Below are 19,727 nucleotides of genomic sequence, written 5' to 3'. Positions count from 1 at the left end.
AGTAATTTGATGGAAAATAAACGTATATATTATGAAATTTTGTAGAAAAGACATAAAAATTTAACGGGATATATTTTCTAACCAAAACACTTTTATTATCATATCCGAAATCTCACCGAAAACATATTTACTAAGTAAAGAAGACTCAAAGCTTTATAAATCGAGTCCTAGACTCATTCACTAGAGATATATCGTATGTGACAAATTCGACCATCATAATGAGCCGGCATTGACACTAAATGCAAATCCATGACATTTCCTATCATACTAACAATGGTTTAAAACCAAATTTGGGTAAAGTTATTTGGTATTTTGATAAAAATGGTGATGTGAATACGATAAGTGAGTAGAGAAAAGTCATTGTCGAGGCTAGGAATGTGTCGACATTTATTCGTAGTAGTAGAGTTTGATTTTTAAGGCACACATTGGATTCATGGATGAGGTATCCACATCATTACATTATCCTTATATAATTTGATAATATATGGGTACCCTTATTCTCTATCTTTCATTAGGAAAACAACACCAATTAATACCATTTCCATCTTAATTTTGTCAAGCTTTTCCGTTGCCCGATGTTGATTGTTGTTATCCAAATTAATTAAGGGTGCACTTGGTTTATTATTCTGATACTTTTTAGAATAATATTTTGAAAAAAGTAAAATTGGGTGGTTATTACAATGTAGGAATTGAAAATTAACAAAAATAGCCCCTTAAGTTTATTTATTTACTAAACACCCCATAATAAAATATTAAAAATTAACAAAAACACCCCTACCCACCCATTAAATATCGACGGCCGGCCACCACCACTGGAGGGTGATTAGAGTCGTCGTATTGGCGCACAACTGGTTGGATCTGGCCGGTCATGTACCGATATACCCTTTTTCAGCCAGATCAACGGTGGATCTGGCCAGAAAATGCCAGATTTACGGCTAGATCTAGTCGTATTTGGTCGTCAACGACGGCCATATCTTGGCCGTCGTTGACGATTGGCTACAGCTAAGGATGTAGTCGGAAAATACTAGATCAGTGCACTACCAGCCAGATCCAGCCGGTAGTGTGCCATTATACTAGATTCCGGCAAACTTCCGACAGTGGTAGCCAAAATCTGGCAAATGTGGGTTACTGGGGTGTTTTTGTTAATTTCTAAAAAAAAAAAATTGGGGGAAGTTTAGTTAAATTAACAAGCCTAGGGGGTTTAAAAAGAATTGAATAAAATAGAATAATATCTTGAGAATAATAAAATAAATGTGTATTTTGGATATGATAGGGAATAAGGTAGGGAAAAACTGTGTACCAAAGGGTCCCTAAGTCTTTTATTCACCAACCCAAAGTAGAATATCTGAAATTCACCTTGCTTTGTATTTCTCTCACTCTACTTCAAAATATCAATAGAGTGATTCGATGGAGACTCTTAGGCATATCACTCAAGAGGTCTTGAGTTCACGTCTCTCCTCAATTACTGATAAGGATAGCCACTAGAGTTTTTATCCGATCGATAGATTCAAGGTTCCAAGAGATTAGTTGAGATATGCGTAAACTGGTTTTGACATTCTCAAACAAAAAAAAAAAAAAAAAGGGTCGAGAGAAGTGCTTTATCAATATTGATGTATAATAACGCGTCGTAGTTGATGTATAGTGATGCGATAATCACCTAATTCTTGTATTGAATTTCACTTGATGATAAACCCTAAAATAACATTGTTTAGCTTGAGATTAGTTGTTTAAAACTCTGGAGAGATATTTTTGACCATACCGAAATACGTTATACATTCCATTACAGATAATTCAAAGCTTTAAGAAAAAGATAGGATCACGGGGACCGCAACATAGAGCTTATTCTCATCCTCACCACTAAAAGGCCCCACGAGAAATCCCTTCGATTAGAGCTTCCACCAATCAAAACTCAAACCTCTGGATCATCTTCAGACGCTCAGCCAATTGCATTCCAGATAAGGCCATTTCATGGTTCCTTTCTTTGCAGAAAACCCAAAAGTGCATCCCTAGGGCCACACTCGAGCTGAAAAAAGCGGTGCTTGTGGGTCACCATCCCTTTTTCCTATACAAATTATTGTAATAAAGAGTGAAATTTAGAACAAAATTTAGTAACCCTTTTTGGTTTTCAATCCAATTTCTGAGTCTGAGTCGATGATTACTAGTAAAAATGTTGCCAATGCCGTTGGTGGGAAAACGGCTCGAGCTTGTGACAGTTGTATAAAGAAACGAGCTCGATGGTACTGTACTGCTGATGATGCGTTTCTTTGCCAAGCTTGTGATTCTTCGGTTCACTCGGCTAATCCCCTTGCACGTAGACATGAAAGAGTTCGATTGAAAACTGCGTCGTTTAAGTCTTCAAGTGGTGGTGGTCGTGGTGGTGGTGGTGGAGGAGGAGAAGGAGGAGCTGCTGTTTCGGAGAATTCAGTGCCTTCATGGCACCGAGGGTTCACCAGGAAGGCCAGAACGCCTCGACATGGGAAGCCCTCAAAACCTGATCATCATCATCAACTAATACGAAATCCTCTTCCTTTTGTCCCAGAAGTTGGTGGCGATGAGATATCTCAAGAGATCAATGAAGAAGAACAGCTTCTTTATCGGGTTCCGATTTTCGATCCCTTTGCAGCCGAGCTATGTACGTCTGCCAACTCAAACAATGAAACGGAAAAGAAGAGCGAGATTAGAGATCATGTAAATGGAAGTGAATCAAAAGTGATTGCAGGAGGTTATGGAAATTCAAACACGGGAGATGTGGATAGTTTACATGGATTTCTTCCATCTGACATTGAGCTTGCTGAGTTTGCAGCTGATGTAGAGAATTTGCTGGGAAGGAGTTTTGAGAATGAGTCGTTCGCCATGGAAGAGTTGGGGTTGAAGGATTACAAAGAGAAAGATTTGAAGGAGTGTTGCCTGGGGAATAGTGGGAAAGTGAAGGTTGAAGATGAAGATGAAGAGGGTGTTAATACTAAGGAGTGTAAAGTTGAGAGTGAAATCGACATGGAAAAAGAACCTTTTGAGTTGAATTTCGATTATGATGATGATTCTCCGACTGCAACATGTACCGGAGAGGAAGATGAGAAGATTTTTAAAGAAGAGTTTGCCATGGAGACAAGTGGAGGAATCTTTGAAGAAGAAGAAGAAGATGGTTCAAAGATGAAGAAGAAGAGAAAAATATTGTTGAGCTTGGATTATGAAGCCGTGATAACTGCTTGGGCAAGCCAAGGCTCTCCGTGGACCACCGGCAGCCGCCCGGAATTTGACCTTGATGAATGTTGGCCTGACTGCATGGTACGTTTATTTTTTATTTTTGTAATTTCATTTTTGTGCATGCAAACATTGTATCGTAGTGGATGTTTCTACCTGGAACATTCTGTCGCGTCGAAAGATGTCATCGGAAAAACGCAATATTACTGTGATTAATGTTTATGTTTCACGCATCTCTAGAATTCAACTATGGAAATCAATTATAGAAACCCTACCGAATAGGGGAATCGATTCTTCGTACTCTTTACTATTGATTCTTGCTTATTGGCTAGTAATCGTGGATATAAATGTTGTGAATATGTTTGTGCAGGCTGATTGTGGGACTGACCTCCACCACACTTATGTGGGCATTGGGACACATCCGGCCATGGTAGACGGAGGAAGAGAGGCAAGAGTGTCGAGATACCGAGAGAAACGTCGAACACGGTTGTTTTCGAAGAAAATACGGTACGAGGTTCGGAAATTGAATGCAGAGAAGAGGCCTAGAATGAAAGGGAGGTTCGTGAAGAGGGCATCCTTTGCAGGAGGAACTCAAGCTTTTCCTTTGTTTAACAAGTAAATTAACAACGTCTAGATGTGAACTCCCTGTTTAATTAGTTTACTTATGTTGTTTTTATAGCAAGATCATAGAGTAAACTTGAGCTAATCATGTGTTGATAGTATCCAATAAATTGAATAAAAACAAAAAAATAAAAAAGCTTAGATGTATATGCTTTCGTGCTTATTATAACTGTATTTAACATATGTTTACTTGGAATTTCTTCCTTAATTTCACTCTAATTTCTTTGGAGACATATTGCATTTCATCAAAATTGAAGGGTTGAAAGCTTGGGACAGTAGCTAAAAATGGCATATTTTGTCAGCTTCGGGATTCTCACAATTAGCCTACTGTCTGCTACTGACTGACACTTATGGAGCCAAACTTTTTCAAGTTATCGACATTCCACGCTGCAAAAATGAACAAAATTTCATATCAATTAAATACTACTTACTAATCACCTTTATTTTGAGTGTCGTGCTTCAGAGTTCTTGAGTTTAAGTACTAATTATTCGTATTTGATAAATTTACTTTAGAGATAAAACATTCAAATACAAAGCTTATTGTTACATGAAATAAGGATAATTAGAAATTTGAGTTTAATAAATAGCAATAGAACAGCATATAACTAAGTTAATTATACGTTTGATATATTCAAATATGATTGAAAGACATTCAAATCCACCCATTTTTTGTTCATCATATGCAAATCATGTTAAGTGAGCCATTTAGAAGCAAACACTTTGATCCAGTCTACGAAATTTACTGATAAATTATCTGGCTTATTTCTTTGATTTCACAAAGTCATCTAGTAGTCGACTTTTATGGCAAGATTAATGCACTGTTTCCAACAAGTTTTTTGAATATGAAGAAGAAATTACAGGTAATTTGGATAGTGAGACTGAGAGTGAGAGTGACAGTGAGAATGGCCCCTGTATTAAATTTCAGAATTGGCTCTTTCTCCGCAAGTGCTAGTGGGTTTAAATGCAAAAGAGGTCCCCCATTTTGATAATTCACCTTGGCATTTCATAACCACTGCCTCTCCCATCTCATCTTTTTTATTTACGCATTTCCCTTTCTAAACGTTCTTGTCTTTAATTTCCTTTTAGAGATGAATGGATCAATCAATCAATATTGCCATTGAAATTGAAAGAATAGTGCTCCACTTCTTCAGGGATTTTTTTTTTCAGTAACTAATGTGTGGTATATATCCACGCGTATGGTGTAAACTTATTGAGGTACGACTTTGATGGTCAGTTTCGTTGATAATTTGAGGCTGATCTATTATAGCCAGAGATCTAAAGGCATCAATCCCGATGCTATTTTAAAGTAAATTGACACAACATTTTTTCAATTTCTGGGTTCTATCATGTCATGTACTTCTTCCTGCATATTGCGGCAACATCCATGTACGAAAATCTGGCATGTATTCTCTTAAATCGAGGTGTAAAACTGTCAATTTACATTAGAAGATAATTTCTAAATCTGAAAAATGTTTTGTCAAAAATTGTAGATAATTTTACAAAATTTATCCTGAGATATTTATTGACATCTATATTAAGGCAAGAACAAGTACCATTATCTATGCACAAGTGGTCAATATCCTAGTCAAGTTGTCTGACAAATTCCATTAGCAATATTACAGGCATCTATTACTTGCAAGAAATCCTATTTAAGAAGTGCATTGAGGAGTTAATTGATTCAACCACCATTAGTGTAGACGGTGAAATCTATGGTTACAGAAAGATAGTTTGATTTCATGAGATTAAGGCCATTAACAATCAGTTGAATTTGCACACACAAAAAAATAATCGTGAAGCAAAAGGGAAACACCAGGGTAGTGTTTGTCGTAGATGTTCAAGTCAGCAAGGCTGAATGAGGCTAATTTAGTGAGGGTAAAGGAAAGAGAGGGTTACCAAAAGTTTAATCGGAGACTAGAACTACGACGGTGATGTATAGTTCTCAAGGGTGAGAACTAGGAGGGGCTTGAAGGTGTAAGGTGTAAGGTTGAATGTTTTATGAGAGGACAAGCCTCTATTATAAAGTAGTCGTAGGATCTCCGAATCCTAATAAGACTATGAGTCAGTAGTAGAGATTTAGTAAATAGGAAAGTCTTTGATTTCCTACCTTTGAAAGAGTTGGAATCCCATTCAATGTAAGATCCATGATCTTAGAGGAATTAGGATATTCATGGATCTTCTAGGAAGACCAAGATTGTACCAAAATAAGAAGTAGATGGTTTTAGAGTTGGAGTAAACTTTGGATTCTTAGAATGATTTGGATCGATGGGCCTAGACCCGAATAAGCTGTTAATGAGGCCTAACCGAATTAGGGCCTTGGTGATTGGATTTGTTCAGTGGACAACCCGGTTGATGTAATGAGCTGGCCCATTATGTGAATCTTACCTTGGGCCCAACCTGGATCGGGCTACAGTTTTGGTCCATATAGAAGGTGCTTCGTAGTTAGGCCTGTTAAGGTCTATGACATTTTTTTGCCCCAACAACTAGGTGGTCCAACAGTCAACTAGGACTTTTGGGTGTATTACTCAAAAGGTTCTGAGTTTGATTCACCTGAGTTGCTAATAAGGGTAGCTACTAAGGGGATTTACCGGGCTGTCAACTTCAGGATACTTGGAGATTAGTTGAGGTGCACGCAAACTAGCCTGAACACCCTCGTAAAAAAAAAAATTAATTAATTTGACACAACTTCATGATAATCACTAGGGGTGAGCACGGGTAGCGGGTAGAATCGGAACCGAAACCGAAACTGAAACTGTACGGGTAGGTTCCGGTTCCCTTTTTTTGGAACCGATACTATGCGATTCCGGTTCCAGTTCCTACATGTGTAAGAACCGGAACCGGAACCAAAACTTGAAAAAAAGAACCTGTAGCGGGTACCCAGCTTGGAACTTGCTTGGAACCTGCAATGGGTACCCTGTTTTGGAACTTGGGCTAAAATGAAATATCTATGAAGAATGGGGGTCTATTGTAATTTTACATATAAAAAAATTAAAAAATTAAATTTTTACAATAACCTAATTAAATAAATATACAATTATACTTATTACATATAAACTACACCATATAAAAAACTTTAATATATTATAATATATTAATATTAAAGTTTTGATTAAGTGTATAATTGAAGTTAGGACCATTAAAAGTATTTTAATGTTATTAAGAGAATTATTTTTGAATAAAATAGTATATTTGATTGAATAATAATATAATATTTAGTTATTTACTTTAATTATCAAGTTCAAAGCATATTTATAGTAAATTAGTAATTAATTAATTATATAAAATAAATTGATAAACATTAATATATTACTAGTTAAATGATTATTTAATCAATTATAATATTACATTATAGTTAAATAATTATTTAATTAATTATAAGTTTATAGCATTAAATTACTAATTTAGTACACTACTTAATTAAATAATTAGAAATTTAATTAGTTATAACATTACACTATAGATTTATAGTATAATTACTTAATTAATTATAATATTACATTATAAACAAATAATTACTTAATTAAATGATTAATTAATTAATTATAACATTTCATTATAAACATTAGTACAATACTTAATTAAATAATTAAAATTTTAATTTATTATAATATTAAATTATAGATTTATAATATGATTATTTAATTAATTGTTTGTGTTTTGGTTTTGATTGAGGAATTTTATGTGAATTGTAATGAGTTGACTGAATTCAAGTGTTGCCTAGAGATTAGAAGATTTATGAGTCACATTAGACACAAATGAATGAGTAATCAAAATTTGTTAGGGTTGTATCTATAAACTTTTAATGTATTTTTGTTCTTTTTTAAACTAATAGGGGGGTAATTGATTTTTTATAGGGTACCCGGGAAAGGAATCGGAACTTGTATTTTAGGTTCTGGTTCTTTGAATTTAAGAACCTACACTATGCGGTTCTGATTCTAGTTTCCCCGAACAATACAAGATACCCGAAACCGCTCACCCATAAATTAATCATATTTCCTCAACTACTTTACGTTACAAATTATTATTTATAATTAAGCCAAACGTGTTCAGCCTGACATGCTCTTGACTTTGCTTAAAACATTGTTAATTAGTGTGTCTTGGATTCAGAAAAAAATAATTTCATAAATAATAATTCCTAATAATTAGTGGGAAGTAGTGTCAAAATTACCACGACAAAATAAACATTAATTCGCCAAACTCTGGGACAAATATATCGAAAATGATAGAGCCACTTAAAGTTATGCATTGAATTTGTGTATTGAATGACGTGATAAAATCTTAACCGTTGATTAATATTAACTGATAATGAATAAACGATCAGTATTTTACCACATTATTCGGTGCACAGATTCGGTGCGTAACCTTAGGTGGTCTGTAGCATTACTCAAAATATATATATAAAAACAACTCCAAACTCTTTATTATTCATAAAAATAAAAGTCCAACAGACTCTTTATCTTTAAAATATAAATTACAGAGTGAGTTTGACTCTCCACATTTAAAGAGTCAAATTTCACTCTCTATCCTAATTTTAATTAATAAACTACAAGTTTGTATGTATTTTATTTATTAATTCTCTCTCCCATTAACTCTCTTTTTTAAAAATAAAGAGTATATTTATTAAATTTAAAGAGTCTATTGAATTTGAATAAAAATTATGTTCTTTATATTTTAAAATTAATGAAAATACTCTTTATTTATATGAAAGATGCTCTTCAAAATAAAGAGCACCATTGGAGATACTTTTATAGAGTCAAATTTTACTCTTTATCATAATTTTAATTAATAAATTACAAGTTCTTATGTATTTTATTTATTAATTATTTCTTCCATTAAGTTTTTTCTTAAAAATAAAGAACACCTTCATTAAATTTAAATAAAAATTATATTATTATATTAAAAAAATAAAAGAACACGCTCTAAGAAATTTGGATTTGTTTGACGACATTAAATGTTAACGCATTCATTTAAGAAAATATCCTGCAACATAGGCAAATTAAATTTTGAGTTTTCCAGATAATGTTTCCTTAATTAAATTTGACGATAGATCTGGAGAGGAGACAGGTCCAGGCAGGATTATCATTTGATAAATGAAAGAATCGAAAATTGGAGAGGTAGCCCCACAAAAAGCAATGTCCACATGGAATAATTCATGCAATAAAATTTGTATACTTTGACAATCACAAACTCCAATGGCGCTGCATGTTGAGCACCTGTCTGCTCTCTCAACTCAACGTGGATTCTCCTCTCTGCCCATCTCCCCCCCACCACCAAACCACGAAAATTATGTAATCAATCTTTAATCACATGTTATAATCGAATTAACTGATAAAAAATATAACCTTGATTGTAATTAAACACTACTGTATGTAGATGTGGCTAATTAAGCAAATATTTAAACAGAAAAAAAAATTAAAAGGATTACATGTGTGTTCATATTACCTACACCAAAGCCCTCATATTTTGCTCACCAGTATTATTAATTGATTGCCCAACAGTAACTCAAGTTTACACCTGTTACTCTTTCACTATTTCATTGGAACTACTAATTAAACCCAGAGTTAGTTCCAACCCAACCAAGCTCCGGCTCCCATCCACGGTCTCCGCCGAGCTCTCTGCATTCCCAAGCGGAGTTAGCCATATTGATGAGTCAAGACCGGGATGAGCCCTACCACCCGTTGAGTCAGTTGCAGCAGGGGCTTTGGGCCTGCGGTTCCAGGATCGCTTCATGCGGGGGGTCTTGGTGGTGGTGGTGGTCGTGGTGAGGTCTGAACTGGAAATTGGTTCCTTCGAAACATGGCGGATGTCGTAGATCTTGAGAGGAGGGGGAATCTGGTGTAATGCAGAAGAAATTGTAGTAGTAGTAGTAGTAGTTGTTGATGAAATGGAAGAAGAATAAGAAGATGAAGAAGAGTTTTGCTTGATGGGTTTGCCTTTGAGGACGGCGTCAACCGCCGCTTGGCATTGAAACCATTTCCCTGACCAAAGCAACCCTGCTGAACCCGATATCGGATCCACAATCCGCCCACAAGCCTCATACAAAAGCGACCTAAATATAGCTGCAAATTAATCATCAAAAGCACTCACGTTAATTATACATCAAAGACACACTCAGAATGATATATAGATCACATAAATACATATACCAGGGCGTAGGTGTTGGGGGCCGGCTTCAATGAGGTTGATAAGGCCGGCACGGCCATAGAATTTGGCGAGAAAGAGAGTAGCATTGGCTTGGGAATCGGAAGATTTGATCCAATCAAGGCAAGGTTTGATGGTGCAATCATCACTGCAACCTTTTCTAAGGATCCTACAGCCATTGCAACTCATCCTCATGCTAGCTGATATCACAGAGAGAGAGAGAGAAAAGAAGAAGGGGAAATGTACGGACAAGGAGAAGGGGAAGAGAGGAGTATTTATTGAAGAAGAGAAGGAGAAAGAGAAGTGACAAATGGAGATGAGTTGGTGAAGGTGAAGGGAAAAGAGTTTGAAAGCGCAGTGGTTTTCGTAATTTCCAAAGGAGTAGTGAGAGAATAAGGGAAAGAGCCGAAAACAGGGGGTTATTCTTTTAAGCCAAAGTTTTTTATCATTAAAACCTCCTTCTAGTAATAATAGTGGGATTAATTAATTTTATTACTATAAAGATAATAGAGATGTGATAATAAAAATTTCTTTATAATTCATGTTTTAGTAATACAGTATTCAGATTTTAATTGATGTTTTAATACTATTAAGATTTCAATTTAGCATTTTAATTGCCTACTTTTTAAACGGATAGAAAATTGTGTCTTAAAACCAGTAAAGATAAGTATCCTTAATAGAATTATAAATGCAGTTGTTGCATAGTTAAATTAATGTGAAGCCACAAACTATTGTCAGTTGTTTAAATCATTACAAAATTATGCAGCAAATTAATGTGAAGCCATATATTATTACCAATTGTTTTAATCATTACAAATTATGCAACAAATTGACGTGAAACCACATACTATTACTAAATTAGGATCCCCGATGTTGATGAATTGCAAGTTACAAATGAAGTGGATGAGAAGAATCAAAGAGTCATTGTAAAATTTAGTGATCAGATTCGATAACTTCATTACACTAATCGAATGGATATTAATGTCTTTCTCAATCATCCAAATGAGCAATAAGTCATGTATGCTTTAACTAAAGAAGAAATCATAAGAATGTAGAACAATATTTGGCTTCAACAAGAAGATGTTCATACTAACGAGTAATATACCCGCAAGTTAAAAGATGTAGTAACAACTCTAAAGCATAAATAATTATCTCAAACAACTTTAGATAAATATTTTATTTCATCTTAATCTTTAATATAACATAGCATATTTTTTTTTGTAATATACGGATAATTATTATTATGTGGAGACAACTTTTCTTAAAACGGGAATTAGAAAAATTATAACTTATTACAATGTAGAATTTATTCTTATTTATAACTATTCTAAATTGGGAATTGTATTTTAATTAGGTACATGTTTTTAGGATTACTTGTTTTAGAATCACCCCACATGCACCACTTTATTACATTCCCGACCAATTCCATTTTCCCTCAATACCACTTTTTTTTTCCCCATCTTTTATTCACATCATACATGTATATTAATCAACATATACAGATTGTATTTTTTATTTTTATTTTTCTCTGACTAGGGCTGTTCGGTCTAGTTTGCCTCATCTAGACACCTAGAGGTGGTTTATATGGTCGTGATTTGGTTTAATAATCCTATCTATTTCATATAATATTTTCAAATCAAAGTGTATATTATAAGTTTTATGTGTTTGGTTTATAAGTTGCAAATTTAAGTATTGTTATAGCATTGTACTACAACTACTTCTATTAGTTGAATTATGTTCTTACTGCCTTCATCAAGTGATGTTATAAGAAGATTAGGGCTTGATACATATATTTTGATACTAATCACATAAAATTTGCGGGGTTAATGAGATTATATTATTCATTCATTTGGGCCAGCTAATAAATTTGACAATGATTAACATGTGTTCTAATCTTTTATAATTATATAAGGAAAATTTACAATAAGGTAAAAGTTTTTTACTACAATTGACATGGTATAATACATCGTTCATTATGTTTAACGTGAAAAACGTGTACTTTAATATGTTTGATATAGAAAACGCATTAACTTACTCGTATAATATTGTATCATCATATTGACATCATTTCGTAATATATTGAACACGTTATTGACAGAATTTATGATTTTATTGATATTTTTCACACATTAAACTATTTTATAAGTCATATATAAATTACTTAACAAAAAAAAAAAAAGTCTATGTCAATATACATGAATTAATATCAGCACAATGAAATATCAGATTCCAATTTCCTGGTTGAACTTTCATATGCTTAATTAAATTAGTTTAGGAAAATATATAATTGATTTCATATAATAGTGTGAAAGGCACGTGCAAAGACGAGTTCAGACCGAATAAAGAGTCGACAAATATTCGAAGTTTTAGAAACTCAGTAATAACTCCAGATTTTCAGGAGTCCGTACATTGTAATAAAAATATTTATGAAAAATAATAAGGAAAAATTAATTAATTAATTAAAACTAAAAAACCAGCAGTAGTTTATAAAAATCTGGGTGTAGAAATATATGGGACTGTGGGCGCCCGAGATTCATAGCATGGTTTTAAATTCATTTTTGGGAAATTTTTTAATTGGAATTAACTCTTAATTAATTGAAATTCAAGTTTTCATACTTAATTGATAGATTTTATGAGAAAGAAAACTTAGAAACTAATTAAAAATATTTATTGTGAGTGATCTGTGTAAAAATTAATTATTGAGGTGAAATAGTTAAATTAATTATTATTTTTAAAAGAAGGAATTGAATTAAGAGACAAACAGTAATACTATGTTATTCACTTTCAAAATTTTGTTTCCAAAAAAATCAAATCTTAACTTTCTATCCTAACTGATGTAAATAATGATGTGTAAAATTATATTAATTAAAAATAAATAATTAGATAATGTGTCAAAAAGTGAATGGATAAATTTATATATAAAATTAATTCAATAAATGTAATTAACTAGATGAATGATGTGAAAAAGAGTTGTTCCAACGTCAATTTGTATGTAAGAGTTTGCGGAGGGCAAATTAGGGATATTATAGATAACGTACGGTTTCAGGTTTGATTCTCATCTAAGCATACCGATTTAAATGGGGTCGTGGCAGTAGGCTATTATGCTATCTACTAATTTTTTTTTTTTAATCTTTATTATAAATATTATTATAATTCATCAAAACCACCGTACTATAGATAATTGTAATTTTCGTCGTTTATTAATGATTATTATCAATTGATGAAAACCATGGGTCGGAGAGATAGTTTTTAACATTAAAAAATACAAATGAAACTGTTTTATAGAAAGTCTCTCTGTGTTTAGATAAATGAGGTAACTGACAGTTCCAATAACTTTTTTTATGAAAAGCAAATACGTTATTTATTAATGAAACAACAAACAGTGACAAGGAATACAATATGACTAAGTATAGTGAAACTTTAATCATAATTAGAACATGATTTAATCTCCATTAAGCACCTAATAAACCATTTAAAGATGAGTATGCCACAACAAAGTCAATTAAGTAGATAGATGAAAGCTTAAAAGAGACTCTCTCAAACTCCAAATTTTGCATTACATAGATAATCACTAAATGCTAAAATTATGTAAATATAGTAAGGATTTTGCTATTTTCTTATTCAAATTAATCATACAAAGGTCCATATCCATATAAAGTTGCATATGACATGAAAATGTTAGAGAGCTATATATTTTATTGGAGTGTGGGCTTGCTCTAGATGATAAAATGGGTCGGACCATTAATTTGGATATTGTTTTTGGTTACTGATTTTTGGACCATCTAGCTAGCCCAAAACAATAGTCTCTCTTTTATGTGCCCGTGGGGTTGAAAATTGAAATTAACCTCCATTATATCTTAAATTCAGCAACTCAATGCTCCATTCTAAACACTCTTAACTTCTCTTTCTATAGGGCAACTCTACTATTTCAATATACATGATCGATTTCCTAAATACCTTTCTAGATATTCCTCAATGTTACAACTATTTACGGAACGTAAAAAATTGATGAATAAGATTGCTTTTGGAATAAACCAAGGAATCAGATGATCAGAATTTCATTGGAGTTCGAATCTTATTAAAAGAAGTACTAGATATTAGAAATTATTGAAGAAAGAAGAGATGTTTCTTTTGCCTTTCAAGATGTTCGGACCAACTTGCATGCATCTTAATTCTCAACTAATCCTTTGGAGTCTTGAAGTTGGTAGCTGGATAAATCTCCTCAATAGTCACCTCCATTAGCAACTTAAGTGGATCGAACTCATGACCTTTTGAGCAATGTTCTGAAAATCGGACCGGACTATGACCCATTCAAGGGTCCGGTTTTTGGTTTGACCGGTTGGATCGGTCGGTTGGACTGTATTCTGTAAAAAAATTTTAGTCCCTAAAGGTTTGAAATTAATCAAAAACACCCCTATAATACTCCCTTAAGGTTTGAAATCTGTCTAAAACACCATTGTCGCGCGAAGAAACTTGTGAGTGGTGGCGACAGCGACGATCGACGACCAATCGAAGTTGGAATCATGAGGCTTTTGATGTATAGGTTCCGGCGAATCTGATGGTGGTGCTAAGGAGTTCCATCGGTGCCGGAATCAACAAAAGAAGCCCGACGGTCGTGTGAACTTTAGGTGGACGGTGAGCGACGAAGGTGACTGAAAATGGCTGGGTTTTGTCGTGGAGATGTCGTCACGTCGAATGGTGGTGTTTTCTGCTTTGAACAATGTCGGAATCCGACGGGATTGAGCAACGATTGGACCGCGACTCGGCAGTATTCCGACGGTCCAACCGCGGCTCAATTCGGTTTAACGGGAAATGGCGGTTTGTATGAGATACCGGACTGAAAATACCACCAGCTCCCGATCGAACCGGTCTGACTGGACGATCCAGTCTGATTTTCAGAACCTTGCTCTTAAGTAATAGATCCAAGAGTCCTAGTTGACCACTGGATCACCCAGTGGTGGTTCAATTGAAATCACTCTTCATTTCACAAAATAAACCAATCTTCTTACGTTATTTTATCATTCACATTATACAAGTTAAAAGAGGGGTTAAGACACAAAGAAAGAGGGAGAGAGATATTTGAATCAATATAAAAAAGAAATGAAAGATGAAAACGCATTGGTGAAGTAAATGAAATTGTATTGAGAGTCAATTTGATTCCAAATCCAAATCACTAGAAAACAAATCAACAAACCCACAAAAAAAAAAAACCACCAAATGACTTGGCTCTTACCCTCTTGCGGCCGCATTATACGTGACTCTTTCCCACATCGATTTCATCTTTTTATCACCCAAAATACGAGACAAAAATATATATATAATGAACCCAAACATGCAATTATAAATTCGAAGAATATCGAAATTACCCACTTTGATTTTTAATTTTGTTCTCTGTAAACACTCGATTGTTTGTTGTCTTGATGCACTTTTTGTTGGGAGTAAGAAGACAAAAATGTTTACTGGAAGAAGCCATTAAATACTATGCTACTTTCCAATTTTACACTAGTTTACAGTCACTACTGGCCATCTAACATTCAACTACTTTCCTTTATATTTTCTCTCTCTCTCTCTCTCTCTCTCTGTGTTGCATGCACCAATATCCTTATAATCTCTATTAATCAATACTTATATATCCCACTCGAGTTGTTCTACATTATCTTAATATCTTTCTGGGTTTATTTCATTTATCAGAAATATTTGCATATAATATCAAAAACCCGAATAGTGTTATGTTGTGTTAATTACTAAGGTAGATATCAGGAGACATTAAGGATTTGAATCTCTGAATAATTAGATTTAGATTTGATAAGACAAGAGTGTTGAGGAAAGATTAATGAGAAAGTTTATAGCATGTGAGATGGATGAATGATCAATTAATACGTACTTAAATTTTGCAAAAATCAGATTCAATTCAGTGAAAATTCTTGAATCTCTGTAATTACATTGTTTAATTAACTTTGACTAATTTCCAAATTACATATATGATTTGTGCAACTGGCTTCTTCTTCTTCTTCTTCATGAAAACAAGGGATAAACTAAAAAAAAAAAATTACAGAGATTCTCAGCTTCTCTATATACACCATGAAAAATGATATTTGGGATCATTTCTTGGTTTTTGATTTCTAGGAAAATGAAGAGAGTGATAATCAAATACCAAAATACCCTCGTTTTTCCCTCTAATATTACGAGAAAAACTGGAAAGACTAACTAGAAAATGAAGGGAAAAACGTGGGTATTTTGGATATATAGAACATAAAATTCATCAAATATTAAAAAAAGAAAAAAAAGAAAAAAAAGAAATGAATAATAATTTTACTAGTTGTGGAGAGGATCTGGGCAACTGGGGACTCTTCGTTTATCTTCTTCAAATCCTTTATCATCACGAAGAGTTGTTGTTGTTGTTGTGTTGAAGTGAAAAGCGCTTCCATGGAAGTACTTATGAAATAGGTCTTGTTTGAAGCTCTTCTTTTTCATTGAACTAGTAGCGCTGAAGTTGGTAGCTTTGTTGATAAGTTTTGTGGGTTCCGGAAAAATCCTGATGGCTTCAGTTCGGCAGTCGGAGCCAACCCAAATCTGGAAAAGAAACATGATGAATAAGAAGATAACCGCCGTAGCTTCAAGTTTTGTCTTGCCACCAAAAAGTGACATCTCAGCCGCACCCACATAAATTATAATGATAAATATGTGTATATATATATATCTAAAGTCTTGTTCTTTGAAGCTACAAAGTGTGTGTCTTTCTCTCTTTGAAGAAGAAGAAGAAGAAAAAGATTAAATTATAATGACAGAGGGAAGAGAGAGTGATAGATAGATAGATGGCAAATGCCCCCACCAATGGCCCACGTGATGAGAGAACCCCCATCTTCATTAGCCATTATTCTACCTATGTTTCTGTCTTCAATTACATCACATTCATTATTATAACCATGAATTTCTGTAAAAAAAAAAACAAAAAACTACGTCCGATTCATAATTATCTTTTACCACTAATAGTAAATGATGGATGTTTTTATAACAGTAAAATTCCTTTTTTTTTTTTTTTTTGGTTGCCCCTAGAAAAATAAGACTGATGTAGAGTCTTATCAGCATGGGTGGTCAGAACTTAAGAAGGTTCTATGACCGCTCAGATGCGGCCACGTCGCATAATGACGTGAGTGACATGCTCCTGCCAGTGTAGTGGGTGTACGTCAGGTTGACAAATGGTTGGAGATGGTCCACGTCGCATAATGACGTGAGTGACATGCTCCTGCCAGTGTAGTGGGTGTACGCCAGGTTGACAAATGGTTGGAGATGGTCCACGTGTCCAATCCCTGCACAAGTAGAGAAAATCACTCGGACAGGTGAGCAATGGGATGTAGAGAAGGATTTACATGGCATCCACCCCACTCGCAGATTTAGTAATAATTACCTTGATTCATCCAACTATAAATAGAGGCCTCCTCTCCCATTTGTAGGATTGACTAATTTCATTCTAGAATAGCATATTCTCTCTCTCTCTCTCTCTTGTATTCTCTAAGTTATAACTCAGCTCGCTGAACGCGACCTGACTTTACTTATTAATACAATATTAGTGGACATAAGATTCGTTTTATGAACATCCGAACCACTTTAAACATTGTTCTTCACCCTTTATTCATCTAAATACTTCCACAACCACGTGTGACTTCTAAACCTGCTTAACATTTCTCACGTACGAATAGTTGGTATCAAAATCAAGCTTCAACATTTTTGTTCAAATTATATTATGATTTAAACTTAACTTAAAATATGCAGTATTTAGTACAAGTTAATAAAATTAAGATTATGGGAAATGTGAAGAGTATTGAGTGCGATAATGATTGAGTAAATATAAAGGGAGCATATTATATTTTGTGTTGAAATTTTGAAATTGCATGTCGCCGTCAAAGTCAAGGGGATTTGAAATCTAACCTTTAACTTTCTTACCATCTTCTTCTCCACGCGTCCCTCAAGCTTTTATTAATTACGAAACAAAGACATAATAATTGGCAGGACGAGCATGGAGTTAATGTAATTTTTGTGAAAAACAGACATAATAATTGCACTATAAACCTAATAAATAATCAATTAATTAACAACAACAACAACACGCGCCTCCAAGGTAGAGTGGGGAAAGAAAGGGAATTAAAGAAGGAAGAGGAAACATGGGATAGCCGAGGAGGAAAGGGGTGGCCGGGAATCTCGCGGCGGTGTTGGAGACATCTGTTAAGTCTTAACGTATTTAACAAGTAAAATGTGTATGTCCGTACGATTCCATCTTCCCTTAATGCAATCTTGTGATCAAATTTTCTTTTCTTTTCTTTGACTTGTACCATTAATTGCCCTTTTATATTTTGTTTATTTCTCCATTTGTACTTCCTCCAATCCAACATGAACAAACCCTAATTTAACTCATCAAAATTGAAATGTTTAAAACAGTAAATCTATATAAAAAAAAAGGGTACGACCAATATTCAAGGATATGTCATTTCCAAGTGATCTGACTAGTTTTGACTCTTACCAAAACCCACAAAATTGATTTTTCTTCCAACTAAATTCAATTATTTATTACCAATCAACTGTTCCTCTAAATCTCTTGTCCCCTTCTCGATCAATCCCATCCCAATTCCAATTATTAAACTATATATCACATTTCATCTACTAATGTTCTACTTGAATCAATCCATTACATGTGCATAAATGTGAATAAAAAATAGCCTCGGGGCAACTGTCATCAAACAACTCTTTAACGACACGCAAGATGAAACTAGTTTATACGTTTTTCAATTAATTTCCAAAGTCCTTTAAATATCTTATAAGCTCAAATGATTGAGTAAATCACAGTGTGGGAAAGTCACAATATGATAGATGGCCCAAAGTTTGAATCCAAAAAATCAAGAAATGGAGTAAACCTCTTCATCGCCAGGCCAACCCCTTAGGGTTTTTAAAACTTTATGTTAATGTTAAAAGATAGAGACTTGGGAGAGTAAAACCCATATAACTTCTTTTTTTGTTGGAGATGTTTGTGTATAAACATAATAGCAAGCTTAAATTCAATCTAAGTAAATATTGTCAGTTTTAAGTTCAATGGACAGATATTTCATTTTGGATTTCAATTGAGCATCTTTCACCGAGAACATATCTAATTAAAAGATAGATTTGAGTGAGTACTACTGTTTGTTTGAAGACGATGAGAATTAGAAGAGTAGAGCTAAAAATGGTGTGGTTTGTGAGGGAAAGAGAGCACAAAAAGAACAGAAAAGTAGGGTTGGGTTTGTAATGAAAAAGGAAAAGAAAAGTCCAAGTCTTAAAAGCCATCTGTTATGTGATGTGATCTCCTAACTCCTATCCTGCAACATTCAATTAAAAGTGTACAAACTTTTAGCATCTGTGACTCTGTAGACTTTGTCTTCTTCTTTCACTATGCCATTTTGCTCTTTTTATTACTCTCAGTTTTTTAGCTCTCTCTTTTATTACCTTTGCCTTCTTCTGCTTGGACCTTATTCCATCTTTTCTTTTGCCGTTTTCTGCTGCATTTATTTCCTTCTTCTTCTTTTTCTGCCATCTTGGATTTTCGCCTGTTCATTCTGTCAACTCATTTACGTTATCGTGGAACACAATTCATTTCTATCATTTTCTTTTTCCGTGCTGATGCGTGGATAGATTCTTATATGCCTTTTAGAAACCAATTACCAAATATCTTTAATCCAAGAAAAACATATACACCAAACTTGCTTCATAATAGCTTATATCTTTGAAGTCTTTTACTT

The 19,727-nt window shown here is 33.8% G+C and overlaps 2 protein-coding genes across 2 annotated transcripts; one reads left to right on the top strand and one right to left on the bottom strand.

Annotated features, from left to right (window-relative positions):
• The first annotated feature begins 2,019 nt into the window (after window positions 1-2,019).
• Window positions 2,020-3,985, top strand: LOC116128276 (zinc finger protein CONSTANS-LIKE 6-like). The gene is made up of 2 exons (XM_031413987.1): window positions 2,020-3,285; window positions 3,572-3,985. The coding sequence occupies exons 1-2, from the start codon at window positions 2,152-2,154 to the stop codon at window positions 3,818-3,820; spliced, it is 1,383 nt and encodes a 460-aa protein (XP_031269847.1). The 5' UTR covers window positions 2,020-2,151; the 3' UTR covers window positions 3,821-3,985.
• A 5,351-nt stretch (window positions 3,986-9,336) lies between these two features.
• LOC116128287 (LOB domain-containing protein 42-like) lies at window positions 9,337-10,155 on the bottom strand. Its single transcript, XM_031413996.1, has 2 exons — window positions 9,966-10,155; window positions 9,337-9,878 (listed from the first exon to the last, which is right to left on the bottom strand). The coding sequence occupies exons 1-2, from the start codon at window positions 10,153-10,155 to the stop codon at window positions 9,337-9,339; spliced, it is 732 nt and encodes a 243-aa protein (XP_031269856.1).
• Window positions 10,156-19,727: the final 9,572 nt, after the last annotated feature.

Source organism: Pistacia vera, unplaced genomic scaffold (assembly GCF_008641045.1).
Source record: "Pistacia vera cultivar Batoury unplaced genomic scaffold, PisVer_v2 Contig199, whole genome shotgun sequence".
Classification (NCBI taxonomy): Eukaryota; Viridiplantae; Streptophyta; class Magnoliopsida; order Sapindales; family Anacardiaceae; genus Pistacia; species Pistacia vera.
The sequence above is the reverse complement of the archived record's forward strand: the minus strand, read 5'-3'. Positions and strand labels throughout refer to the sequence as shown.

Excerpts from the sequence above, each read along its gene's own strand:
- LOC116128276 (XM_031413987.1), top strand. The coding sequence starts at position 2,152 with ATGATTACTAGTAAAAATGTTGCCAATGCCGTTGGTGGGAAAACGGCT. Across the intron at positions 3,286-3,571 it reads AATGTTGGCCTGACTGCATG|GCTGATTGTGGGACTGACCT; the intron begins GTACGTTTATTT and ends ATGTTTGTGCAG.
- LOC116128287 (XM_031413996.1), bottom strand. The coding sequence starts at position 10,155 with ATGAGGATGAGTTGCAATGGCTGTAGGATCCTTAGAAAAGGTTGCAGT. Across the intron at positions 9,879-9,965 it reads CCCCCAACACCTACGCCCTG|CTATATTTAGGTCGCTTTTG; the intron begins GTATATGTATTT and ends ATTAATTTGCAG.